Raw genomic sequence first — 27,708 nt, forward strand, 5'->3', positions numbered from 1 at the left:
GTTGCCTCTCCCTGCCTGTAACCATAGCCCTGCGCTCGCAGGGGAATCGGAGCCGGCAGTGCCGGCGGCAGCGGGTGACACTGTCCCGGTGGCCCCCGGGGAGCTCCCCACCGCTGCACAGCGAAGATGGGAGAAGGAGGTTTCGCCAAACTCTTCCAGAAAAGGTCGTTTTTCCGCTTCGCCCAGAAATATCAGCCCCTTGGAAGCGGCGAGCCGGAAGAGGAGGTGAGGTTTGCCTGTGCCTCTTGCCTGGACCTGCTGCAATAGTTTGTGTAATTGGGGTTAATTTTGTCTACTTTGCCTGCTTTGTCCCACCGGTAACTTGATATTGCAGCCTCTGTGCTCTCCTTTCTCTGCACCCGAGTTGTTCTGTGTACAACTGGGGATGAGATTAGTGATGTTTACCGGGCAGCCGACTGAGATGGAGATACTTGTTTCTATGCGATGCTCCCGGGATGTATAGCTTAGGCCAAAGTCCTGGCCAGGAACATTGTTCTCTACACTTGAGGAGGTTCAAGATTAATGAAACGCGTAAGAGAGCGACTGCCGTGGGGCTGTGGGCACTGTGGGAGGCTTTCTGGAGCGCTCGCATGAAATGCAAACGCTGTCTCAGCAGAAGGGTAGATGAAGAGCGAGGCTAACCCTGTCCCCAGCGGTATCCCTGCCACCGGTGCCAGTCGCTGGTGGATGGGCTGTGAGCCCTCGGGCTGTCCTCTGTGCTGTTGCTGCAGTCATTACTGGTAACGAATAGTTGAGAAGAGCTTTAGCTCAGACCTGCAGAGTCCACTTTGAAATAATGCTTTCTTTTCTTGAAAAATGCTGGTGTATGAGCATTGGTTTCCCCCTTCCTGCTTTCACTACCTCTCCTTGGTGCAGGTGGACCAAAGAGTGGGGGTTTAGGTGACACATTTGTTGTTCTTGGTTTTTTGCCACAAAACCTTCAGGTCTGGGATTATTTTATTATCACATTTGCTCAGCACAGGGATTTCCATTGCTCAAGCCCCATTTTTTTTCTCCCGCATGACAGATAGGTTGGGCACCCTCCCACATAAACCCGATTTGTCTAATTCCTTCAGTATGTGGGGTGAGCCCTTAGTCCCATCCCAACAAGCACCATCCACACACTTTGAGATATTCATGTGCTTTTCTGTGACTTTTCTCAGGTGTCATTTCAGCTAATCCTCTGCTCTCTTCTGAGTCTTGTCTTTCCAGTATGGGGGTTGGTTAGTGCTACAGGGAGAAGAAAATAAGACATTGAACTCTTACCCTATGCACCCCGCAGTGCATTGTGTGATGCTGCTCTACACTATTCGAGCATAGCTCAAAATCCCAGGAAAGGAAGATCTCGATGAGATTACAGAAAGTATCTGTAATCTTGCCTTGATGGCAAGCTGAGATTTCTGATCAAACATATGCAAGAGGCCACCAGCAATTAGTCTGACTAGTTCTTTGGCAGCACCATTTCTGCTGCACCAAATAAATAATGATACATATTTACTTCCAAATACAAACCCTTCTTGAATTTTAGCTCCAGTCCGTGCGATGTGATACATTTATAACAGGACAGGAGACGACCAGCATTTTGGCCCAGGCATAAGAAATAGGTAGCAATGCAAAATGACAACAGGAATTTGAAAAATCAAGAATGTATTCTCGGGTTATGATTTAGGCTGGTAAATGACTCACCTTTCCTCTAAGGCTGGTATTTTGCTTCTTTACTTGAAAATAGTTGCAGAGCACTTTCAATCTTATAGACCTTAAGTATTTTGGTCAAAGGGTTGTCCTGGGCCTCAAAGATATGAGTCCAGGTGATCTGATGGGACTCAAGCCAGGATAAATACACAAATTGTGCGTTGTTAAGGAAAAGTCCCAGCGCTGGTAACTGCGACATGATGGCCAGCTCACACGCTCTGGCGATGGTGTTATCCAGAGATGGTAGAACAGTTAACTTCCACATCAAAGCACAAGCACAGCCTGTGTCTAGACTGTGCTGTATATGGTTAAAACCCCTTTTTTCTCCAGTGGCCCGTTCAGAATCACAGGGAATTTTTGTGGTGCCGACTTACAGTTTATGAGAACCCTGTGTTTCCTGCAGAAATCTGAACACCATCCAAAGATTTTACTTCTGAGCATCCAAGCGTGTGTGCGTGTGTGTGTGCACATGTGTGTGCACGCATGCACAAGCACATGTCCCTGTGTGTGCCCGTGTGTTTGAAAGGGAGAGGAAAAACCCGTGCACTGCATGGGTCTCATCGCCTTTTCCCTTTGACCATGTACCAGGGTCACTGCCGTAGCGCCCAGTGAACCCAGTGGATACAGCCAAGGGCAGATTTCCCGAGGGGCTGCAGCCCTCCGCTCCCAAGGGTTTTTAACCTGATGGGATGGGTGGCTTTTGTAATACCATCCAGGGCAATCTGTCCATCTTTACGCCGTGGGGTGGCCTCCATATCCACACACAGTGCCGCTGGGAGAAGAGTTCATCGTGGAGATCTACTGCCAACCCACCGGGGTCCTGCTGTGATTTAGGGGCTTTTTCTCTTGTTAGCTTTAGAAAGAGCTGGCTCCTACCCCAGGCACATCCAGGTAGTAGATTTTAGTGCATTAAGATCTTCTTCAGAGTTTCTTCACTGCTGCTAGGACTTTTCCTCTGCAACTGTTCCATTTCTCCTCACCAAAACCCCTTTTGATCCTTTCTCCCACAACACCTGATCCATTCGAGATTCAGTAGCCATGAGATGGAGTATGGGTATTTCCCAGCCCTGTCCGATATTCAGGGCTAAATCACTATTCCAGTTTGGTTTGAGGCTTTTTTCCATTTCAGGTTTCACACCAATGAACATTTATGTCCTGGAGGGTTTCACAGGCTCCATATCCTCCTGGATATGCAGAGCATTCTTATCAGAACAGTTTTATTACCATGCCGGTACCTATTTTTTTATATGGCCTCAAAATAAAACTAAATAGTGTAGCTTTCCTTCTAGGGGAAAAAAGGAGACCATGGGATTGACTCTGCACAGCAGTGACACAGACTTCACTTGCACACACATGTGCTTTCAGTCCCTTAGAGGCATCAAGCCCAATTTCTCACATCTGAAAAGCTTCCAGCAGGCAAGTAGTTAACTCCCTCCCTCCAGCTCCCACAGGTTTTTGGGCTGAGGGCTGCAGCACCTCCATCCCAGGAGACCTTACATACGAAGTTGCCTTAAACTTTTGGGGTTTGAGGGTTTTTTGGGGCATGGGTGGGACTGGTTTGGGTGGGTGAGGAGACTTTTCAACTGGGGTCACTGTTGGCTGTGGAGCTGCAGTGACTGGGCTTTCCCGCAGGAATGGCAACGCCAGCTTTCCCCTCAAGGAGCTTTGTTTCAGATTAAAGGGAGCTGGAAGATTTTTTTAATTAAAAAAAAAAAAAGAAAAGCCAGGTTTGAACAGGAGCAAAAGAGCAGTGGGGGTGAGGGGAGTGGGATGTGCAGCTGGGGGCAATGAGGCAGCGCTCATATACCCCGGGGGCAACTTAAAATCCAGGGAATACTTTTAAAGCAGCCTTTCTGGAAAACCCTTGGCTTTTTGAACAATCAGAAAGTTTATTTTGAGGCTTATATCTGCAAGCAGGGAGACCAGAGGCTTTATTTCACCTAGAAAGTCTGCAATTCTGCAATAGACGTGTGATGGGGGAGCAAGAAATTGTGTGCGAGAGGAGCTGAAACCACGGCGGGGGGGTGGGAAACGGCTGGAGGCTCCGCTAAGGTATCCCAGGGAGGCAGTTCCTGGCTTTGCAGGGCTGTGGTTTGCTCTGGGTTGGTTTCTGCACGCTGCCTGCACCCCTGAAACACAGGTCCTTCACCTGCCACGTGCACCGAAAAAAGCAATGCAAAGGGCTTTTGTGGGAATGGTTTGATTTAGTTGCTTATGGGGTTTTTTCGTAAGGTTGGAGAATATATGAGAAGAGGGATTCTGTTTGATGTTTTAAAGGGCTTCTTGTTAGACTAAATAACCCAGCTCACTTTTGACTGGATTACGATATACTAGCTGGTCCAAAGTAATCTAAGATGGGGGAAAAGAATATGCAAAACCTCAGTAAAGGCAGATGCGGTGGTGGGGGAAATCCCAAGAACTGATCTTTTGGGCTGTTTGCCAGAGTATACAGAAAGGGCTACGTACTTGTACTCTCCAGAAAGCCCCACGCTTTCTTCCTTCCCGCACGGGCTGCTCAGTGCAACAATTGATGGATTGTTTTAGGGCGAGGGATGCGGAGGCAGCGGCGCACGTACCAGCAGTGCCAAGCACACTCCGAGCTGCGTTGGGGCAGGCTGCTGCGTGGCTCCCAGCCACCAGCAGCTGCTCTTTACAGCCTCCAATATCTCCTGAACTTGCAAAGCAATAGATAAACTAAAAATTTAATATTTTTTTTTATTTCTTTCTGCCCTGCCATATGGAGTCGTGCACACTTGTGCTTGAGTTACACCTAAAAGATAAAAGTTAAAAATGTAAATGGATAACATTGATAGCCCACATCTGTTTTACAATGTAAATGGAAAAGAAAGTAATGCACAACAAGAGGTTAGTTTATAAAGGGGTTTGCTCAGGGCACTGCCTGGTGCCTAGCGGATATGGGGTGGATGCATTTAGGGGGTCTGCACCAGCAGCACTTTAGTGAAGAGGAGAGAGCCAAGCCTCTACTGATGGATTTCCAACCTGTGCATTGCTGGAGCTGTTTATCTGGTAGGAAAAGCTGTGTCAATTGGTCCAGGGGAAATCACTCACAGGTGTAAGCTAATCAATGCAAATTAACTCATCCCAATAAAACTGTTCATTTCACAACAGCCCCTGGTTGTAAAAAGTATAGGTTTTTAGAACAGAGCTAGCATTTCTGTTGCTCTGCAGTTAGTTCTGGCTGTGTATGACTTGGGCATGTCTATATGCTGTGTGTTTTTGTCATTCATTTCCTCCACACCTTTTTAAAGGTAAATATTAATGACAGAGTTGGGCCCAGGCTTCCCCTGCTGCCTCTGGAGACTGTAGGTATGCTACCCCTGTGCCTGGGTCTCTTCCCATCCTCTAGCTCCTTTAATTAAAACTTAAACTCCTTTGAGGCAAGGTTGTACCTTGATGCCTGCATGTGCCCTCGGCAGCACGGAGGAGCCTGTAGAAACTGCGTTAATCAAGTCAGCACAGTAATGAATGTAAGGTATGTTTCTTATATGTGACAGCCTTGTATTTTCTTCACAGTAAGTCCTTCCATCTCCTTAGATGCATGGGTGGCTTTCGGTCTTACAGGGTCTTGGAGTCAGCAAAGTTACAGGGAATGGATGAATTTGCACAGCGAGGATGCACAAGTAGGAATAAATCATCAGTTTTAAACATGGAAGGACTTTTTTGTCCTTTCTAGGGATGGCTGTTAAGGAAATGTTAAAATAAGGGTGATGGCTGGTGCTAGTATGCCTCAAAACAGTGAAGAAATACTGCAGCTTCTTTGGGCAAAACATAGTCACCTGCGTGAGGGAAACATGGAAGCAGGAAAATCCTTGGAAATCTTGGGCAAATTGCAAGGGTTTTAGAAAGGCAGGTTGTTCCTGGGGCAAAGTGGCTTTTAAACGAGCACTGCACAAACCAAGGGATCACAGCAAAGTCTTCTCTGTTTCTGCGGGGAGCAGGTCAGTGCCAGGATCTCTTGCGTTAGCAGCTGTACTGAGTCAGTAAACAGTGACAAAAAGGGGGCTGCAACATATGGAAGTGGCAAAAACCTTTTTAGGGAGCAGGGCTTAGAGATGCTCCTATCTCACCTGCTATGAGCTCTCCAGAAGCCACAAGACAGAAACAGATTCCGCGTACCAGCATGAGCGAACAGCCAAAGAGATTTTTCTGCATTTACCTCAGGCTTTAGATTGCAAAACACTGGATGTTTCTAGAAACCTCCTGAATATTCATAGAAGGGCTGATTCTCCAAACACCACTTTGGACACCTCTGAAGTCCTCCAAACCTTTACTCGGGTGCTTCTATGAGCTGGACCTGAATGTTTCCCCCAGCAAACACCCCAGGGCACTGGTAGCGGGGAGCCGGTGCCAGATTCTTCCCACTCCGCCGGGTGTGAGCTGGCCGTAGGGCTGAGCAATGCCGGGGGCCGAGCACCACACTCTCTCGGAATCCCTCTCCTAATGAACACGGGCTCTTGTGCTTTATGAATGAAGGTAAATAGAAATGGATTTTCCTGTCCCTCGGGAAGGATGAGATTTCTCCCTCTCCGTACTTGCCCTGCAATAGCGGTCGCATCGCCCCCGTCATGTGCCTGGCTGGGATTTCAGGTGATGCTGCTGCTCTAGAAAAAGTGTTTTGGAAAAAGAGATGAGGGATCTTGAAAGGGAACAGAGGTCAGGGTGCTGAGCCCCTGGGTGCTGGGAGTTCGGTGCAGCCCTCGGGCTGCCTGGATGGGGCAGGCAGGGTTTGTCCTGCTCAGAGGCATTTGCAGAGCTGCGGTGGAGGAAAACAGCCGTGGAGACGGGAGAGGAGACTTTTGCTTTCTCCTGTTGGCTCAGAGATTTTTCTCTCATGTGTTTGCTGTTCGTTTATTAGTCTTCAATGAGGGGAAAAAAGCTTTTTTTTCCTTGCTGTGAGCATTGAGTGTGCAGTGGGCTTTGAGACACTGGCATGGAAAAATGCTCAGCTTGGGCAGGATACCTGCAAACAGCAGAGCCGGGCACGCTTTTCTGACTAAGGCAGTGGTGTGGGTTTGTCTTTTTGGTAATCCAGTTCCTAGTAGCCTTTCTTCCACTACAAGGATGTGCACCTGGCTTTGAGGCTGTAATGAGGATTAATTAGTGAATGGTATAAAGTGCTGTGATTTAGGAAGTGTTTTAGCTAACTATGAGGTCACGCAGCTGGCAAGGTGAGTGAAGGGAATGGGATTAAGGGAAGAAGCAGAGAGATGCTGAAATGCTTTTATTAACTGTGCTCTCCCCTAATGATTGCTTTATCTCGTTTACTCAGACCCATGAGGAGTGTGAGCTGAAAATAATTGAGCAGGAGAAGGAGGTGACAATTCTGCCCCCGAAAGATGCGTGTAAATGCCATAAAGAAGACTTGGCAAAAGCTTTAAACGTAAGGGTTTTTACACATTTGCCCGCTTGGGGTGGGGAGACCAGCCCTTGCAGGGATGTTTGCGGTGGCAGAACCGGCCGCTCTGTCCTGGCCCCGCTTGAGCTTCCCCAGGACCACAGCACGGATGGAGCAGGAGGGATGGAGGGATACTGGGACTCGGGAAGGAAACTCCAATTACTCAGTCTGCACTGGGGTTTGGCCTTGGGAAAAGAAACAATCTGATGTTATAACTCACATCTAACCCCATGTGTGAAAAATAGAAGTTTAGAAAGGCTGAGTCCCCATAACCAGGGAAAGCTATAATGCTTAGCAGTGTTTTGGTGTCTAACCTTGCTTTTTTTTTTTTTTTTTTTTTTTTTTAAAATCCAGGCAAAATAGATCTTATTCCTCCTCCATTTGTTCTCTTTGAATCTTGTTAGGGTATTTTTATTTTTATTTTTTTTCTTTAAATGTAGAGTGAAACCAGAAATAAATTCTTTCCTTTACTATTTTAGATTTCTAATTCATCATCTATTATATGGTTTCTCACTTGTGGAAATATTTTTAATTAACTTGTGCTTACTTTACGGATTTCTGTGATGGTTCATGGTAAAGTTTTATACATAACAAAAATAAATACATAAACAGAAAAACAGAGGATAGATTTTTTTTTTGTGGGAGACTGAAGCATGAACATCTTGCCCAGCCTACTTCCAGGTTTTTAACATAACTTTGCCTTAAGAACTTTCCTATAACTATTCTACAATATGTAATGTTTGGTTTGTTGGTTTTTTTAAATTTCCCTCTAGGTTGACTTACAAACTGGACTGCCTGAGTTTTCTGTGCTACAGCGCAGGTTAAAACATGGCTGGAATGAATTTTCAGTAGAGAATACAGAGCCGATATGGAAGAAATATCTAGACCAGGTAAGGATTTTCTGCACAAAAACCCCTGGCTGGGTTGGCCTGAGCATGAAATATTTCAATACATTGAAATATTCAGGGTTTCTACTTCCACTGATTCAGCCATGGAACAGTCTGTGCCCCAGATACAGAAAGTGTCTGTTCCCCTGGGAAAGCCATTGTGAGATTCAGATGTGGGGTTATTTAATGTGAAGATAACGTCTTAAAATAAAAATAAACCTTTTTATCTCCGCGCAGCCCACAAATCAAAAACCATAGATCAGTGACCTGATTTCTGGAGTGTATTTATTCCCTTTAAAGCAAGTGATAAAATCAAATCATGAAGGTTTGAGGAAAACCAGTAGTAGATGAAAGCTACTCTGATTTCAGTTACCCCAGTGAAGGAAAGCCCTAAACCTCCAGCAAAAGCAGAGGCAGTCGTAGAGCTCAGGTGAGTGTTAGTGTCTCTATTAGCAATACGTCAGTAACAGATATGTTCATACACCGTACCAGGCACTGTGAAGATCCATGATTTCAAACCAGCTGCCCCAAAAAGCCAGGCAGAAGGTGGTATTTGCCATCTTGTTTTCCCCCAGCTGAGTTACCCTTGAGTTTTGCTTTTATTAACTGGTTCTCATCCATATTTAATGCACCTTTCACCTCTTTTTTAGAGCTTTTAACCAAACAAGAAGGGTCTTTTTTTTGTGTGTGTTTATTTTCAGCCAGCAATTTGACTGGTTTTGTTCTTGCTTAGCTGGATCATGAAGATTTTAGTTGCTTTGAAAGACTGTATTTTTATTTCATGGGTTGCCCCTTTTCTCCTGTGGGATCAGTATTCTTTAAGCAGTTTGTAATCATCACTAAAGCTCTTCAAGGATTCTGTTATTCTTAATAAAAAGTGAGATGGTGCTTTTTTTCTGCTCATTCTTAAAGAGTTGCTTCTCCTATGGGGACACCAAATGAACTCTTTATTGCATCTCTGATCCTTCCACAATGTGTCGGTCTCTCTGGAAGAGCTGCTTGCAGTCCCACACCATTCGCACCTCTGTGCTTGAGCATCATCCCTCAGCAGACACTTGACATGGCTTTTTGCAGCTGCAATTTTTGTAAAGCAGTCCCTTTGGCCCAGTCTTTCTAAAGAGAAGTGAAGGGGACTTTCACCTTTGGCTTCAGCAGGGAATAAATTTAAACCTTGGCTTTCCTGCCATGCATCACCACATTCCTGTTACCCAAAACAGGCAGTCTTTGCCCAACTTAACTCCCTTACCTCAATTCCCACATTAGCTAAACAGAGCTGTAACTTTCTCAGGTAGGAGAAAAGTCCTTAAAATCTGTGCTTAAAAGTGGAAAAAAAGTAGGATCTGACTCCTGCAGTGCTGGGTACAGTGCAGAGTTTAGCAGATTAATTGAAGAAAAAAAAAGAAAGGAAGAAAAAAGAGGATTTCTGGTTTCAAATTCTAAAAAGACAATAAAGTTTTTGTTTGTACCTATCATGCCTCCACGGAGCTCTTAGGGTCAGCCCTGTACTGTATGTCTGCAAAGGTGAGCCTTGCTTGTGCAAGCAGGGGAAAAGAGAGGAAACTCACGTTTTTTGGTGCGAGCCTTGTCCTGCTGGTCCCTGATGCCATCCGTCTCCTGTACAGGTGCAGGATCTGGCATCAGCCTGACCACAGGCTGAGCACCCAATCTGTCTGGACAGGGCAATGCTGCTGTCATGAGCAAGGAGGGTCCCTGCAGCAAAACCGTGTGTTTAATCCCTTCTGATGAGATGCAAGACCAGCTTACTTTCAGCATCTCCACGTTTAATTTTATATTGCAATTTTTTTTTTTTCAGTTTAAAAACCCCCTCATTCTTCTGTTGCTGGCTTCCGCTTTAGTAAGCGTCATCACGAAAGAATACGAGGACGCCGTGAGCATCGCCATGGTAGGTGGTACCTCTTCTGCAACCCAACCCTTCGCCCTCTGAAGCTGCTGTGCCCACGCCTGTAATGCCTCTTTGTTCGCAGGCCGTGCTCATCGTCGTCACCGTGGCCTTCATCCAGGTACGTCAGCCAGAGCTTGGCTCTGCAGCCGGGGCCATCACGAGCAAGTCCTCTCATGTAACTTGGCTTTCTTCTCCTTTCTCATTCAAAAGGAATATCGCTCGGAAAAATCGCTGGAAGAACTTAACAAGCTGGTGCCCCCTGAGTGCAACTGGTGAGGCATGCCTGCTTCGGTGGGTTCTAGCAGGGTTTGGGTTATGAGGGAAGAACTGATCGGTGAAGAAAATTGCTTCAGGGTGTCATGCACATAATGAGAACCCCATCTCTGGAGGGATAGCATCGTGTGCGGGTGCAGCTAAAAGGGGATCAAATAATTCTGATTTTTAAAGTAGGCACCCGCTGGAATTTAATAAATGCAGAGAGCCAGCAGGGTCCCAGAAATGTCCCACCCCGCATGAGGATCCCCGCAGCCTCTTGCGTGTCGCTGACTCCCTGTGCAGGAAAAACCTCCCCTCCATATTTTTTTGGCTTTAGGGTAGTTTTTGCCCAAGAGATTGGCGCAAAACGGCTTATAAGCGGAGGTTTCCTTGCCCACGCCCGCCCTTTGCTGTATGCACGAGCACACCAGGTGTTTTGGTGCAGGTCGGGCACAGGCGAGCGCAGCCACAGCATTGCCCACGGAGCAGTGGTGGGGTGTACCAGAGACCGCTTCCCTGACTGCTTTGATGTTTGGTATCAGTGCTTTAGAATACAGAAAACACTTTTCCTATTTATGTCTTTCCAAATCAGTTTTGTCACGGCCAACATAAATAAGCTGTGAGGCTCAGAGAAACCTTGCGCTGCAAAAGCAGCGTGGGGTTTTCTTCTAGTCCAAAGTTCACCCAGGTCTGGATCTTATAAATGCTGCTGTTTGTTCTTTATTTATGATATGATACCATAAGCATCTAACCACTTGAAAGGCTGTACTTTTAATACAATGTTGAAATGCCAGTGGTAATTCTAGTTTTAAAAAGCTTCTTTTTAGGTTAAAGAATCTGCATTTCACTATTTAAGGCATGAGCCACAGGAAAGCACATCTTCTTGACACTATCTCCCTTCTAAGTACTGTTTAAGTCACTTATTGCTGAAATGCAAGTCTTCCATAACCTGCCCACCAGTTTGTGAATTAAAACTGGGCCCAAACAGAACATAATCATCTCTCCTCATCGTTATGAAGATTTTATGTTCTTATATACATTGGGAGCTCTTTCGGGCAGGGCTCTTGCTTTCTTGCCAGTCACGTTACCAAGCCTGCAGAAGGAATAAAAACCTCACAGCCTGGTTTCCTTTCTTCTTTTTCCATTTGTTTCGTGTAGCCTAAGGGAAGGAAAACTGCAGCATCTTCTAGCACGAGAGCTCGTGCCTGGAGATATCGTCTATCTGTCTGTTGGTGACAGGGTTCCTGCAGACCTCAGGCTGATAGAGGTAAATACAGCTACACATACAAGAGCCTGTTTTGGAAATTTCTTGTCTTAACAGCGCCAGAAATGTGCCTTTTTAATTAGGTTACAGATCTGCTGGTGGATGAATCCAGTTTTACTGGAGAAGCTGAGCCTTGCAACAAGACTGACGGCGTCTTACTGGAAGCCGGGGACATAACCACACTGAGCAATATTGTTTTCATGGGGACCCTGGTGCGATACGGGAAGGGAAAAGTGAGTCCTGTCATCTTTGATCTTTTCCTTGGCATTAGTTACAGAATGTCTAGATTTTGTTTTCATCTCTGTTTCCCTTTTTTCCTTTTTTTTCAGGGCGTAGTTATTGGGACGGGTGAAAATTCACAGTTTGGAGAGGTGTTCAAAATGATGCAAGCTGAAGAGGTAAAGAAATCTATGTCTGTGGAAATGGTGGATGTCCTGGATGAAAGTCTGTGAGCAGAAGTGGTCCCAAGAGTTAATGCACTGGGTCCATTTTGATTTCTGCTACAAAATGCCTGAGTGACTGAGGGACAGCAAAGTGTTGTATCCAAAAAAGGTTATAAGCAGGATTTAGGCTTCTAAATCCAGACTTGAGATATTTAGCTTGCATCTAACCTTGTAGTCACCTAAACCTCACAGTTTCTTCTTTTTTATTTCACACACACACTTTCCACTAGGTATGTAGATTTTTTACTTCCACACATGCCAAAATTTCATGGGTCAGATCTGAGAACTAACACAGATGAGGGTCTAGAAACTAGGTAATTCTTGATCCATTGACGCAAGAAATCACAGGAAAGTAGAAGCAGCCACTATGCGAGATGCTGTGATGCATCTGCAGTGCTGCTGCAGATCTGTGATACTCTGCAGTGCTTAAAAGTGCTGCTGCAGGAGCTCGGATCTGGTACCCTCCTTGGCCTGAAACTCGGACCTCCCAAACCCTACCACCTCCCATGGTCTCTCATACATGTCAGCTTGAGCTGGCTCAGTGGAGGAGAAGGGTCTTCTCAGTTCTGCCAGGTCACAGACAGACTGACCCTGGTCTGGAGAGGAGAGCCCAGACCATTAGGATGGGGGTCCAGGTTTTTATCCTTTTCCCAGAGGCTTTGCACACACGTTATCCAGACCTGGACTCGATCGCTAAGGTCCTTTCCAGATTTAGCCCTTAGTCTGCCTCCCCAGCTGTAAACAAATATAATTCATCTCTTCTCCCACTTTTTTGCCTATCTCGAGCGCATTGAGGCAGAAAGTCTCTCCTGGCAGGATGCTCTGTGCCCAGCAGACCCCGTTGGGGGTTTGGGGTCGGAAAGCTCTAGGGTGTATCAGGCAGCTGTGGGGACCACGGTAATGATACCCAGGACTGTGGGGGTCAGTCGTTCTGGGCTGAACATCATCTTCTCACTTCACATACCAAGCAAAGAAAACCAGCTATTCTCTAATATTTCCAGACTCCCAAAACACCTCTCCAGAAAAACATGGACAGACTGGGGAAGCAACTCACTCTTTTCTCCTTTGGCATAATCGGTGAGTCGGACACGATGCTCGTACTTGCATGGTCAGCTGTGAAAGCCCTCTGTGCTCCAGAGCTGCTTTCTCCAAAAGTACTTGTTGATGTGGGTTACCTGGACTTTGGGGGTTCAAGCAGAGACACCTCTGAAGGGAGACATTTGGGGGCCTTGTTGCATACTCTGTTCTCCAACAACAGCTAAAGCAGGTTAGAGATTTATGAATTTCTTGATGTTTTTTAATCGGATGGTTTTCCCCCCACCAGGTTTAATAATGCTTATTGGCTGGTTACAAGGGAAGCATCTCCTCAGCATGTTCACAATTGGAGTTAGGTGAGGACTGGAGAGCACTTTTCTCTTTTGATTTCTAATGAAACGTGTCCCAGGGAATTCCCTGTTCAAAACAATGGACACTTCACAAAAGGGAACTTGAGTAAGACCCTTCATAAATACGTATTGATCTTGCACTGGTGAAATTAATGTGAGCTTTACAACAGTTTAAGAGGGGGAAAAAAACCCCAAAACCAAAAAAACCCAAACACCAAGTTTGAGTGTTTATTTAATTTTGGAAATTGGTATTTTGACAATCTTTGCTGGCATTTCCACTTCATCCAGCTGTGAATGTCCTTTCCTATCTATTCTATGAATTTAATGGGAGTGTAGCAACAGCAAATATTACTCTTTGCTGTTCTTACTGGATTTACGTCTAAAGATAGGAATGCACGTTTTATGTGGCATAAAAAGCAGTCACAACCTCTTAATCAAACATAATAAAACATGTGTTTTTAGTAGTACCCATAAAACCTGTTGTTTGGTGTTGTCATGGCTCTAAAATCAATCCTTTTTAAAAAAAAAATAAAAAATTTATATGGAAATAAGAACAAAACCACAGCTGAGGAGATAAGAGAAGCCAAGCTGGCTTGGTGCCCACCTTCCTGTCTCCTGGGTGAATGTAGTGGTAAAGAAAAGTGGTTAAGCCTGAGTTTTGGAGACCAGCCTATGGTTTCAAAAGTCCTCTTTGATTACTTTTTGCACATACCTAGAAGTGTTCAGAGTTACCCAAGGAATAAATAAAGGACAGATGCAGACTGTGTCTGGATTTTTCTAGCATGTCAGGTGTCGCAGGTTTTGACATTGCACCAATTCAGTGTGTGCGACACGGGGACGTCTGGGGAACTCGTCCTGTCCCACCACAGCTCGTACCCACATGTAAGAGGTGATGAGGGGCTGCGTGTGGCCAGGAGCCAGTAGCTAATGTGTAAGCCAGGGTGCCAAGGAATATTCAACTTCCATCTTTGGAAAGTTAAATGAAATGAAATCCAACCCCTAAATCCCTACTTAGCCAGAAACTAATGCTCTTTGGCAATGTAAAGAAGAAAAGTAATTGTTCTGTCAAAATCTTCCAGAAAAAGGTTGAGGAGTTGGATAAATGTCCCGCTTTTGTCTTTACAGTGTGCCAGGAGTCCCAGTAGTTAGCCCTGAGTGTTCCCATTCAGATACGCACGTATAAGTAGGAAATCTCACCCCATGGAAATGTCCCTTTGGCACATTTTGGTCGATACTTGCAGTTTGACCCCTGTGTTGAAGCTGTTGTGTCTCTGCTGTCCCCAGCCTGGCGGTGGCTGCCATCCCAGAGGGTCTTCCCATTGTGGTCACCGTTACGCTGGTGCTGGGTGTTCTCCGGATGGCCAAGAAAAGGGTGATTGTGAAGAAGTTGCCCATAGTAGAAACCTTAGGTAAGGCTGCTCCTGTAAATCTGAACTGAATAGCAATGGGCTGGCCAAGTAAGCCTTGGTTTCATTTAAAAAAAATAAAAAATAAATGGGAATATGTGTACTGTGTGGCCATCTCCCTGATATCTAAAGAGTCATGGAAAATGGGGACAGAGAGAAAGAGAGAACCTTGAGAAGGAGTCCAGCCCATCCTCACAACTGTGGGGCAGAGTGAACCATAATGAAATTATTCTTCCACCTCCCACTATCTTCAAATTGGCCCTTACTCCCAGGTCACTGTATTCCAGGCTTTGCTGCTCTGACCTCGGTCAGTATGGGAGTTCTATGAAGGAGAAGATACATTATGTATTTAGTAGCACTCATTAAAAAGTACACTAAATGCCAAGCCTGGCCTGTGCAGTCACAGATATCTGCTGCACAGCCGGATCCTTCAACTAAAATCTGTCTTCCTTGGAAATGATGCTGTTGTTTGAACTGCCCTTGTTTGTTCTGCAGTTAAAGAATCTTATCATCCTTGTTTTATTGTATTTGCCCTGACCCAGGACATCTGAAATGTCCTTATCTCGTGAAGAATTTCGTTCTGGTAGGGCTGCGCCCAAATAGGTGTAACTGCCAGATAGCTGGGTACTCTGCGACACAGTCTAAGCACGGCAAAAACTGTACTCTCCCGCATGTTGATTGTGCCATGTCTGTTAAACTTCTGAAAAGGAGAAAAATAATCTTTCTTCTTTATCCGATTCTTGAATTGTCAATAACTAAAAATGACATATTGAAGGTGGTCACTTTGCTCTGTGCTAATCCTTTTAAATTGCAATTAATTTAATTGCAGCCCAGTCTGCTTTATATTTATTTATATAAATATTTATTATATTTATGGTTTTTACCTGGTGGTCATCATGTTCATGGGGTCTGTGCCTAAGCAGCGTGATCATCTCCAGAGCCAGGGAAGAATATTCAGACTTAGAATGGTGCTGGAGCCTGCTTCCTTTTTGCATTAAAGTAATTTTTCCCTTTCTTGGGAGTGGAAACTAGCCTGAATGTGGTGACTCTCCTAATCCACTCCTTTGCTGTATTGTGGTATAAACGGGCCCTGGAAGAAATGTGCTTTACTGAAGCAGGATTGTCACAGAGTAGAGCACGAGTGGGGCAGCTCCTGCTCTTAACTGTGGATTTTTAAGTATTTTTTGTAACAGTCTTCAACACACATACCCTTGCAATCCCGTGGTTGGGCAGGGAAGGGCTGTTATTCCTGATTTAGAGAAACAAGGGTTAAAATGGTCCATCTGAGGAAGCATGTAGCAGAGAGGGAATTTGATATGCCTTTTCGGAATATAACAGCTGTTCTGTTGTGTGATATTGCAGCTCAGAAACGTTGACCAGTTCCCTGGAGATCAGTGCCTTCTCCGACTGCCCACCATATCATGCTCAAGACAATGTCTTGAGATGGCAGATGTCTTCTGCCATATCTCACATCCAAATTATGTGTGCGATACCCTGACGTGCACTCAAATCCTTCCCTTACAACACCCTGTTAGGAAACTCATCCATTTCTTGCTATTTTCTCCCTTTTCTCACAGGTGCAGTTTGAGTAACGTTAGGGAAACCTGTTCTCCCTCTTCTGGGGCCCTGAATCTCGTGGTTCAGTTGCATTATTTATTAGGTCTGATTAAAAACTTTCCTGCATCAGGTTGCTGCAATGTCATCTGCTCAGATAAGACAGGGACTCTGACGGCCAACGAGATGACGGTGACTCGGCTCGTGACGTCGGATGGGTTCCAGGCAGAGGTATGGCCAAGGCAGTAATACAGACCGCCCTGCTCAAGCTCAGCAGGGCCAATTGGCTTTTAGTTCAATTAGGCCCAAATGAGGGATGTTGAGTCAGTCCCAAGCCAAGAAGTTCCTTGCATATCACTGGTTCCATTAAAAAGAAGAGACTTTTGCAGTGCTGGAGACGGGTAGAGGTGGGGCTGAGCGTACAAAAGCTGCTCAGATGCCATAAAAAAAGATGCTCGTTGACAACATTTGCTGTTCTTTGCAATTATTGTAAATTGTAAAACCTGCCACTGACCCTTGTGGACCCATCTTCTGTGGGAATATTTATTACACGAGTGACCTGATCCTTCCACTTGGTTCATTTACCTGTGTGCAAAGTGGGTAAAAAATCCAGGCATGCAATATGTAAGGCAGTGGAGGCACAGACCAGTCATCAGTAGGGTAAAACCAGTGAACCCACTGCTACCAAAGGGCTGGATCTCTCAACTGAACTGCAAGAGAGTCCTGAACTTATGGTGAGCAAGTTCCGTATAAGACAAGCTGATTCTTTTTGTTCCTGTACAGCTATTGTAATATTACACTTTCATTATTTGCAGCCTTTCCTATAAGCATTGATTTGAGCTAGAAAGAAAAATCGCAGCACGCCTTCAAAATAAAAAATTTGCTCGAGTGCGCCCCATTGTATAAAGATGTAGTATAGTCCTGCCTGGCACTGGGAAATTTGCTTTTTCTGTCTCTCTCTTCCTCAGGTCAGTGGGGTGGGCTACAGTGGAGAAGGAGACGTTTATCTTCTGCCATCAAAGGAGGTTCTTAAACAATTTTCTAACGTCTCAGTTGGAAAACTAGTAGAGGTAAGTATAAATTATCAACCAGCTTGTCCTATTTATATTCAGTTTTCATTTGTGGAGATCCCTTTGGGTAATTAGTGTGGAAAAAAAGCTACTTTTGTCACTCTAAAATGAATTGTCTTGCTAGAGCATTCTCAAGGAAAGGCTCTGAGTAATTGTGATATAATACCTGAAGCTTATAGGTGAAAGGTAGTAAAGGTAGAATGAGATACATAGGGAGAGACTAGAGTCATCAGCTTAAAATGTCAATGACATTTTGGATAAAAATACAATTCTTGCAGAGGAGACACTGATTAATTTTACCACGTTCAGGTTTTTAATGTGGACAGATTCTAGACTTTAGCTAGCTACATACTCAATTTATAAAAGTATTGTGATTGTCTCTGGCTTTCCTGTTAGCATTAAGTAAATCTTGCACATTCAATTGTAGGCTAAAGTGGAGGTTTTGGGTAGTGAGATGATCTGAGCTGGAATCTCAAATGGAGATTAGGTCTTATTTTATCTATACTGCAAGTTAGAATCAATAGTAGGAGAGGCTAAATTCTCATTTTCATGATTTACCAAGCTCGTTAGATATATATCATGTTTTGCTTGATGTTAATTTATCCAAAATGTAATATTTTACCAAATATTGGTGTATCCTATGGATTAAGCAGATTTAGACAGCATAAGAGCTGATCTCAAGAGATGCCGCTATGGGGAATAGCACATCTTTTGGGAAGTGGCTGCCTTCATTCTCCAATCTTTCATTATTTCATTTAAAGAGATGAAAAAGCTATGAATTTAGTTATGAAAAAAATTAACCATGTAAATATGTCCCTTCCTCTAGGCTGGCTGTGTAGTCAATAATGCTATTATCAGGAAAAATAGTGTGATTGGACAGCCCACAGAAGGAGCTCTCATTGCCCTTGCAATGAAGGTAAGATTAAGATTTAAAATTTTCCAGAAATTTAAAAAAAAAAAGAAAGAGCTGGGATTGTTAGGTCTGACAGGAGTGATCAGACTTCTTTACAGTCCCCAGACTGGTTTTAGTCTTTCCTTGTCTCTTCTCCCCAAGGTCATAGATGTACATCTCTCCCATGTAAACCTCTTGTCACGGACAAACACTTTCTCTGAGCTTCTGTGCTAACAGCAAGAATTGTTTTGCTTGGTTAATCTTTGCAATTACGCTCTATAATGGATTTCTTTCGGGGTCAGGATGGACTACCTTTTTTATAGTTCCTGTACATGCCGATTAAGAGTTCAGGAGGAAGACAAGAGAGTGAAAAATGAGCAAGAACAGGCCATACTAGAAAGCATGGCAGAGGCTCACCCTTGATTTGGGTCATCTGCTAGCTTTTACTTTTTTTTCTAGTTGGGATTATGTAAAACAAGATTTTTTTAATGAATATTGCATTCATGATCACAGGCAGAGGGCTGTAAAATGCCTCAAGGTATCATCTAATCAGCGTTACGCAGCCTGTGGTCCAGAGATCTCAGTTGGGCTGTAAAGCACAGAAAGTGCCTGATGAAATGATGCACCTGCAAACATCTGTTCCTACCTCCTGTTTTTCAAACTTGTAACTCTAACAGGGAAACCGTGATTTGTCATTTGCAAGACAGACATTTTATTTCCTTAAAAGCTAAATTAAAATAGTCCTTCTGCTCTACCATTCAGTAGCCAAGCAATAGCAGAACATGAGAGAGGTTGTCTCTTCTGTTTTTTTTTTAATTTTTTAGTTTAGTGGGAGCTGGGGGAGAGAGAGATTGGAAGCTACTTCTGACAGCTACTACTTCACCTAGAGCACCCATGCATGCTGCTAAAGCAGGCGTGTATTGATTTGGACTGTTGTACTTCATAGCTGAAGGGTCTTCTGAGTTTAATTCATTAGGAAATAATTTGAAGCTACATCCACGCTTGACCACTCAGTTATTTGAAATTTTTCTTTTTCTTCCAAGTAGGGTGGCTGGGAAATAACCGAAGTGGGGGAGTCTGAGCTTGGGCTGGAAGAAATCTGCTCTGCCCATTATTTTGCCATAGATGTAGGGAAAGGACTTGAACCTCCTCTGACCCGAAGCCCCACCGAGACAGCAGTGCAGCTCCCTAGTTCTTGCAAAAGTCAACAGGGATCGAGCTTCAGCCTCCAGTTTAATTTATCCTATGTCAGGCACCAAAAGGAGAAGATGGGTTTGAAATATGAGTTTTACTCTCCTCACGCATTCTCTTGAGCTCTGTGGTATATGAGTGCCTGGAAGTACATGGTCAACGGTCAATGCCTGTAATATGGAAAATAAACACAAGCTTTGGCATTATGCAGCATTACAGTGCTCTTTTTGTTTTACCTTACTTTAGATGGAATTAGCTGACATAAAAGATATTTATGTAAGAAAGAAGGAAATTCCATTTAGCTCTGAACAAAAGTGGATGGCTGTGAAATGCACACTGAAAAATCAGGTAAAGCAAACAGTGGTGTTGGCTGGTTTCATGTTTCTAATTGTGCACCTCAACAATGGGCATGAAATGGTATCTCTTTAGCAAATGTTTTCAGAAGTTAACTCTGTCAGGAGAAAACTGAACAAACTTCAAAATTCCCAACTTGGGTGTAATTTTAGCTTGTAAAGCTGTGTTTGAATGGGAGAAGACAATACTTTTCATATAGTGGTTTGAGCAGGAAAACAAAAGCTTTTCAGAGACAACTGACAGGGGAATAAAGATACGATGTCTGGCAGAAAATGTTGGCCATTTTTCCCTTACCAGGTTAAGGAGCTCATTTTGGCTGATAATGTACTTTGGTTTAAAAACTTACCAACCTTTTCATTACCATTCTGTCTGTGATGGCTGAACGTGAGAAACGTCTAGAGCAAAACTATCACATGCAAAATACATGCACCTGGGCATTTTACAAAACAGGTAAAAGAGCAAACAAAAGATCTTTTTTACCTAGGATGTAAAGCCTTATGCATTACCAGTATTTTTAAAATGTGTTCTTTTTTCTTTTTTCTTTTTTTTTTTTTTTTTTTGATAAAGTATATTATCTCCTTACTTTAAAGGATCAGGAAGATATTTACTTTATGAAAGGAGCATTTGAAGAAGTTATTCAATATTGCACTCTGTATAACAGCAGCGGCATCTCATTATCACTCACACCCCAGCAGAAAGCCTTCTACCAGCAGGAAGAAAAACGAATGGGCTCCTCTGGTCTACGGGGTCAGTCATTACTGTCTATGTTCCTTACATTTACAGGTTATCATGCCCTAATTCTTTCCTGCTCTGTTTTGGTTAGGATGAACAGACGCTCAGTCCTTAGCATCACTTGCATGATCTCTTCATAATATTTGTCAGAGTTTGCTGAGGGCCATGTCTTAGGTCTGCTGGCTGCTTGCTTTCCACTAATCTTTTCTTGTTGGGTTTAAATTAGCGAGAGTGAAAGGAGCTGAAGATAAGCACTGGAAAGGGTGAATGTTTTTCTTCCATGAGTGTTGTGATTGCCTGGGATACAGCCTGAACGCTGCATTGAAAAGCTTTGTGCTGAACCCAATCTAAGCGCTGCTCTGCCAAGTTTTGCTTTTGGAGAAGCTGTTTCAAGAGCAACAAAAAGCAACTTTGAAAGGGGTTCCAAACACGGATTTGGGCACCAAGATCTTTATTTGAAGTTTGGTTCAATTCTTTATTAGGACCAAATCTAACGATCTCCTTTTGATCCTGACTGCATGTCAGTGCGCAGCCCACAGAAGTTTTTATACACGTGTCGTTCCCTTCATCACTAGAAACATCCTTTCAGAAATGTCTTAGTCTTTCACACAATAACAAAGACACCATCTCCTGTGCACGTTCCCAGGTTGTAAGGAGATGAGAACAAGTCTTGGCAGCCGGGTTTGGAAGGTGGCGTAGTTAATGTACATATTCTTCAGCCCTGTGTCTTGTGGTTAGTAACTCATGTAAGGAGCTTGCTTTACAATATCTGAATCATCTGCCGCTGTGAATGGCAAATTACCTCTCTGAAGAAAAGCGATTAGCTCAGGCAGGTGCTGCGAGCTTGTGATTCAATCATCAAAGCAACACTGACATGAACCCCTGGCAAAATATCCTTGGGTGATTTAAGAATGATCGAATGATATGGTTAGGCACCAAGAACAGAACAAAATGTTCAGAGCCTTGATGTTTATACGGTGGAAGTTTCACTGGTTTAACTGAATTTACAGTTCACATTTTTTAGATTAAAAAAAAAAAGTTTTAAGTTTTTACAGGAGCGCTGTTGTTTAACGTAAAGTACTTGAATAGTGTCAGGTCTAACATTGCACTGTCCCAATTTAATCCATCTGCATTTAGGGAAGACTTGGTAGACAGCTTTAAATTAGAGAGAAATAAATCCTAAGAGAGAAACACATGAAACAGAAATGCTCTGATTCAGATAAACTGGTATTATTTGACTGGACCAAATTTTTGTGTCTATACAAGGTCTGACTATAATGAATAAAGACCTGGTTTAAATGAATTTTTCTGCTGGAAAACTAGCAGTTTAGTATCTCCTCTAAATGTTCATTTTAATGTCTGGAAACACATTATTAATAAATGTAGTCTTGTCTTCTTTTTTTCCCCCTCTGTTTCTAGTACTCGCTTTGGCTTCAGGTCCAGAACTTGGCAAACTGACGTTTTTAGGTCTGGTTGGAATAATTGATCCCCCAAGGGCTGGAGTGAGAGAAGCTGTTCAAGTCCTTTCTGAGTCTGGTGTATCAGTAAAAATGATAACTGGAGATGCCCTGGAAACTGCTGTGGCTATAGGTAGCAAATTTAGCTTCTTTCCTGTGGTTCTATATTATGTCTGTCAGATCAGTCAAATGTTCTGGCACTTAATAATCAACTTTATCATTCTTTTTGAGTGTGCAACAGAGGTTTTAAATGCCACTGAGTTCTTGCTTTTCCATTGAAACAAATCATATTAAATGCAGTAATAGAGCAACTATGAACTATGGGCCACTTCTGGGTATTGTAATGCTTCCATAACTCCAGTTGAGTAAGGACAGGGTGACCGGCCCACCTGGGAGCCAGAGAGCTGTGTGCCCTGTCAGATGCCCCAGGTTCAGATGTATTTCCCAGTAAATTCCTTAATTGCTGCCTCTATTTGTTGAGTCTGGAAATAGTTGGCTTTTTCCGGAGCTGATGGGCAGATCTCATTTTGAGGTTTTTTTTGCAGGACAGAATATTGGTCTCTGCAATGGGAAGCTGAAGGCCATGTCTGGGGAAGAGCTGGACCAGTTGGCAGAGACAGAGCTATCATCCACTGTCAAAAATGTAATGGTTTCGATTACAAAAACAAGGCCTACTTTCAATAGTATCCATGTAATACAAGACTGCATTTTTTTGTTTTTCAGGTTTCCATTTTCTTCAGAACAAGTCCAAAGCACAAACTAAAAATCATAAAGGTACAAAGAGCCTCTCAAATCCATTGTATGCCTCACAAAAACAAGTTGTTGGAGGGGGGGGCCCTCAGTTCTCAAGACCATCTGGTCTTCCAAGGCAGGATCAGCTCAAACTAAAGGACCATAAAATCCAAGCTAGAGCATTGGCACTACTTACACTGAAGGTCTTAGCATTTCTCTTGCAGATCTGGCCTGGGTCATCTGAAAGACACTAGTGAGATATTAGCAAGCATATCAGGAGAATTATTTCTGAAGACTTTACTCCCCTCTTTTAACTCCTGCTGGAGTTGTGGGATTCTCTGTACTCCTGAAAATCCAGTCTCTTAATTCTTGGTCTGATTTTTGTCCTCAGTGGGCTGCTGAGTCTGTTTTACCCACAAAGACACATAGCACTTCTGCTCTTTCAATATTATGTGCAAATCCTGTGATTGCCAGCAGGACTTACGTAACTTCTGGCTTCAGAGCCTCTCATCTCTCCACTCTCGCAGGCTTTGCAGAGGGCTGGTGCTGTTGTGTCAATGACAGGAGATGGTGTTAATGATGCTGTGGCCCTTAAATCTGCCGATATCGGGATCGCAATGGGACAAGCTGGTACAGACGTCAGCAAAGAGGCTGCCAACATGATCCTCGTGGACGATGACTTCTCAACAGTAATGTAGGTTTTAGTGACTTTCTTATTATCAGACACTTTCTTACTTCAGATACTTTCCGGCTATCCATTGCAACAAGTCTCTTGTGTGACTAGCCCTGGAGATGACACAAGACGCAGGACATGTAAGTCAACAGGCAGTAAGTGGAGATACCTGGCGTGGGTCTGGCTCGTTTTCAGTTGCATACACGGCAATGACTTTTTTGTTTCAAGTGGTGGTGACAAAGCTACCTTTCATTTGAAAGTGCTGGTTTCTCATCACTGTAGCTAACCAGGGATTTGAAAGCGCCTAGAAGTCTGGGTAGATCGTAACTTGTGCTCTCTGCCTCATCCAGAAAGCTCAGAGGAAAGACATAATTTGCAATGCTCTGTTGGTTCGTAACAACAGAGAGAGTAGGCAGAGTAGAGTAAGGATATAAATAGGTCACATGCCTGCTTTATGAACTAAGACTTGGCCGTATGAACCAGGGTTTTCAGATCTATTGGTCCTGATAAAGTAATTTTAACTGAGACGCTGCATTGATGTCCTTCTCCCAAGCTGGGGTCTGAATTTCATGCGAAAGAAGTGCTAGAGAAGACAACTTGTACTTTGGGTGTCACAGGGAGCTCAGTGTAAAATAGTGTGAGTACTAGTTATTTAATAAACTCTCCTCTCCCTTCCAGGAATGCAATAGAAGAGGGAAAAGGAATATTTTACAACATAAAAAATTTTGTCCGGTTCCAGCTGAGCACGTAAGTTCCTGTTTGCTTTGATTCCAGTGAAGCCACCTTTTAGGTGAAGCCATGCAGAATAATGTTCTTCTGTGCTTTGCAGGAGCATTTCAGCTTTGAGCCTAATTACTCTGTCAACAGTGCTCAACCTACCAAATCCACTCAATGCGATGCAGATCTTATGGATCAACATCATCATGGATGGGCCGCCAGCCCAGAGGTATGGAAGAGTCAAATGAGCAAAATATTCTTGGTTTCAGTATGTCTGGATTTGGCTTAGGAACACAAGCTGTTATGATTTCTTATCAATGCACCAATCATTTGGTGGTTAGATAACACAAGCTGTATTTTTTTTCCCTCCTGATCCCTCCAAAAGCACTTACTTCAAATTTACTTGAGGTTTTATATGATCCTGTTTTGTGGTGGAATCACTAACTATTCCACCTCTTTACTGCAAATGGTCTGTTGTGAGTGTGATGAGTGCATCACCTGCTAGTAGCCCTGCAGATTTGACTAGCGAGGAAATACTGCATACATATGAGGGTATATGCCCCAAAATCACAAGACTTAGGAACCTCATCCACCTGCTAATTACAATTACTACTTCCACAATGTGGAAGAGGTGTTGGCTACAATCTCACAGCTAGCTTTCTCTCTGGGATCAATACTGATATAATGCACTATGGTAGCCTAAGATCATTTTAGCAGCTCATTATGCAAAAAAGACCTTTGTCATAGGTGTCTCAGACAAACCTGGGGCCTTATGGTAACCCTGTCAGAATACTGATAACTCTCATGCTGTGCTTCAAAGAAGTTCATCCTCCAGATCCCTGCTGTTTTATCAGTTTTGGGATCAGTTTATGGTTTCAGGATGATCCACATGAACTAAACTCTTTTCTTCTCTTTGCTTCTCTTTGAGGCAGCTTGGGAGTTGAACCTGTTGACAGGGATACTATCAAACAGCCACCCCGATGTATCACGGATACTATACTCAGCAAATCATTGATCCTGAAAATCTTCATGTCAGCTATAATTATCATCAGTGGAACCCTCTTTGTCTTCTGGAAGGAGGTAAGGGAAACCTGTAACCGTACCTTGTTTTCATCAGGAGAACAAAGTGAAGGGCAATTTCTGAAGCACGTGTGAAGGACTTTCTGAAATACATCCAGTGGGGAAGGATCAGTACGGGCAGAGGGTTAAGGAACCAGGGTCAGCTCCTAGCTCTCCTCCTGCCTTTCTGTATTGCCTCTAATTTGGAGCTTCCTATCTAGAATAGGAAAACTATTACTTCATATGATATCAATGTTTTAAGGTACTTTTCACCTCTAGTTTTCCATGTAAGTAGAAAATGCCAAGTACATAAGTACTCTGGATTGCTATTTGTAAATAGTGACTGTTAACTATAACAGTTTAAGTAATTTAGAATACTCTTTACTCAAATTCCACATCAGTTTAAGAATTTAAAATGTGGTTGATAAGATCATAAACTCAACAATTAGCAGAGAGAAATTAATGCTACCTAAAGTAGCTAGAACTAGATTTATTCCTTTGTTTTACTATCCTTTGATTTGACTGGAATCATTAAAGGGTATATTTAATTCATCTATTGAATTGATGTATTTTTGTGAGGCTTAACTAACCTCTGAATTTTCACATGTGCTTTCAGAATCCAAAAAGTGGTATAACACCTCGAACCACAACAATGACTTTTACCTGTTTTGTGTTTTTTGACCTCTTCAATGCCCTAACATGCCGCTCTCAGGTGAGATTGCTCTGTCAGCAATAATTTGTCTCAAAACACTAACACAAACATTAGAATACTGGTATTTTGCATAGGAAGGGGTTTTTTAATGTCACTTAAAGCAGCATGATTTTTATCATCTTTGTAAATAAAGTTATCCATCGTAGTTCAACTGCAACTATACTTTCAACTACATAACTCTCCCTAAATTAACATTCATATAACTTCAAAAAGTAATGGAGTTTTACATGCAAAGAAACAGTGTGACATTCAAGTCCCAACAGGGAATTGGGAAATGTTACATTTCTTTTTTTTCCCCCCCTTCTCTAGACAAAGCTGATACTTGAAATAGGCTTTTTTCGAAACCGCATGTTCTTGTATTCTGTGCTTGGGTCATTTTTGGGACAGCTGGCTGTAATATACATCCCTCCATTGCAAAAAGTCTTCCAGACAGAGAATTTAGGAGTGCTAGGTAAGTTGCAAAAATAATGTGTTTTTTTCTTTAAAGCTAATTTAAAAAGCAGATGTGATTGCCAAATTGTTACATGATAGCTCCCAAAAGATTGCTGGAAGGAGAAATCAATCAATAGCTCCTATACCTATATACCTACACATAGCTGTACACCAATAGTAGTAGTATTTAATGCCATTATCCCAGCCTAGGTTTTGAATCTTGATTTACTGCACATAAATGCATGTAAATGGAGACATGCCAAGATTTTCCACGAGCTCTGTATGATGATACTTCTCTACATAAATCTACGTAGGATCATGCTTTGAAAAGGCAGGGTGACTCTTTCCTAGCTGAAATGCAATGCATATTTTTACCATTTGAATTAGTCTAAGCAAACTCTACCATAATACGTTGTATCGCATCTACATTAGGGGCACGGTGTTAGAAGCAGGGTTCAGTGACCCCAAATGAATATCGTAGAGGCTTCTAACCATCAAATGGACTATGCCAACTATGGCTATTCCTTGCCTACCGCAGCCATTTCTCTAATGCCTAGCTATGCTGTTGCTAGTTGTGGACATAATCTATGGAGTTACACCAGCACAAATAGCTACTGCAGGAAGGCCCCTAACTGGGGCTTCCCACCCAGCACAACATCCAGCTGTCGGCTCGGCTCATCTCTGCTCTGTTTCCTCTTGGCAGACCTGCTGTTTCTCACCGGACTGGCTTCCTCAGTTTTCCTTGTGTCCGAGTTCATCAAACTCTGTGAAAAACGTTGCTGCCGACCAAAGCATACAAAGGGATGTCATAACTGATGCAAACTTCCTCTAAAGATATACTTGGAATGGAGCTGTGATGCTGGATAGTTCAAACGCACCATTTTCTGACGCCACACGTCCTTTCTGAAGATACTCAAGTGAATCTGTACCGACAGTCCTTCTTACGCCAGAGTCTGTTCCTTCTACGCGCTCTACCTACGCTGTTTGAACTGTCTACAGAAACCTCTGGAGCAGCTCCAGTTTTAAACCAAGATCAGGTATATTTTTATAATGTTTATCTATATGTCAAGAATGCTGTGACAGTCCCAGACAAAACAACAGAGTTTCACATCTGTACAGAAAAATCTATTGTGCATAAACTGAAATTTTATTTATTTAAATCAAAATGATTTTCATATAATAAAATCTACATTTTAAAATGTTACTGACAAGTATCTGAATGAGACTCTTGATTTAGACCTGTCCTTTTACATTAAATTAGAAGAATGGAAAAGACCTGCCTTCAGAAGTACTTCTTTTCCTGTAGTCAACCTATAGCATTTCTGGATTCCCAGATATCTAGCCTTGATTCAGTAAGAGTCTCAAGGAACATGTGGGGAGATGGCAAACAGAGTAGAGAGCTGAAGTGCCAACCCTTGGCTGTCAGCTGCTGCTGAACACTGCTGTGATTTTTTTATTATTTTTTTTTGTACCTATGTGACT

The 27,708-nt window shown here is 43.2% G+C and overlaps 1 protein-coding gene across 2 annotated transcripts; it reads left to right on the plus strand.

Annotated features, from left to right (window-relative positions):
- On the plus strand, window positions 1–27,612 carry ATP2C2 (ATPase secretory pathway Ca2+ transporting 2). 2 transcript variants are annotated; one of them, XM_049804564.1, is made up of 27 exons: window positions 3–225; window positions 6,983–7,093; window positions 7,882–7,998; window positions 9,809–9,898; window positions 9,981–10,016; window positions 10,109–10,170; window positions 11,312–11,420; window positions 11,501–11,650; window positions 11,747–11,815; window positions 12,862–12,937; window positions 13,185–13,251; window positions 14,530–14,654; window positions 16,339–16,436; window positions 17,174–17,275; window positions 18,102–18,191; window positions 19,605–19,706; window positions 20,303–20,459; window positions 21,864–22,034; window positions 22,447–22,544; window positions 22,625–22,675; window positions 23,161–23,327; window positions 23,985–24,053; window positions 24,136–24,252; window positions 24,956–25,103; window positions 25,699–25,794; window positions 26,104–26,245; window positions 26,930–27,612. In XM_049804564.1, the coding sequence occupies exons 1-27, from the start codon at window positions 127–129 to the stop codon at window positions 27,040–27,042; spliced, it is 2,832 nt and encodes a 943-aa protein (XP_049660521.1). In that variant the 5' UTR covers window positions 3–126; the 3' UTR covers window positions 27,043–27,612. The 2 variants fall into 2 exon arrangements, with proteins under 2 accessions (XP_049660522.1, XP_049660521.1); XM_049804565.1 differs by lacking the exon at window positions 23,985–24,053 and having other exon boundaries at window positions 1–225.
- The last annotated feature ends 96 nt before the right edge of the window (window positions 27,613–27,708 follow it).

Source organism: Accipiter gentilis, chromosome 7 (assembly GCF_929443795.1).
Source record: "Accipiter gentilis chromosome 7, bAccGen1.1, whole genome shotgun sequence".
NCBI lineage: Eukaryota > Metazoa > Chordata > Aves > Accipitriformes > Accipitridae > Astur > Astur gentilis.

What these genes read in the sequence shown, in the direction of transcription:
- ATP2C2 (XM_049804564.1), top strand. Translation starts at nt 127, where the DNA reads ATGGGAGAAGGAGGTTTCGCCAAACTCTTCCAGAAAAGGTCGTTTTTC. An exon ending in CAGACCTCAGGCTGATAGAG is followed by an intron (nt 11,421 to 11,500) that starts GTAAATACAGCT and finishes CTTTTTAATTAG; the next exon opens with GTTACAGATCTGCTGGTGGA. An exon ending in AAATGATGCAAGCTGAAGAG is followed by an intron (nt 11,816 to 12,861) that starts GTAAAGAAATCT and finishes TAATATTTCCAG; the next exon opens with ACTCCCAAAACACCTCTCCA.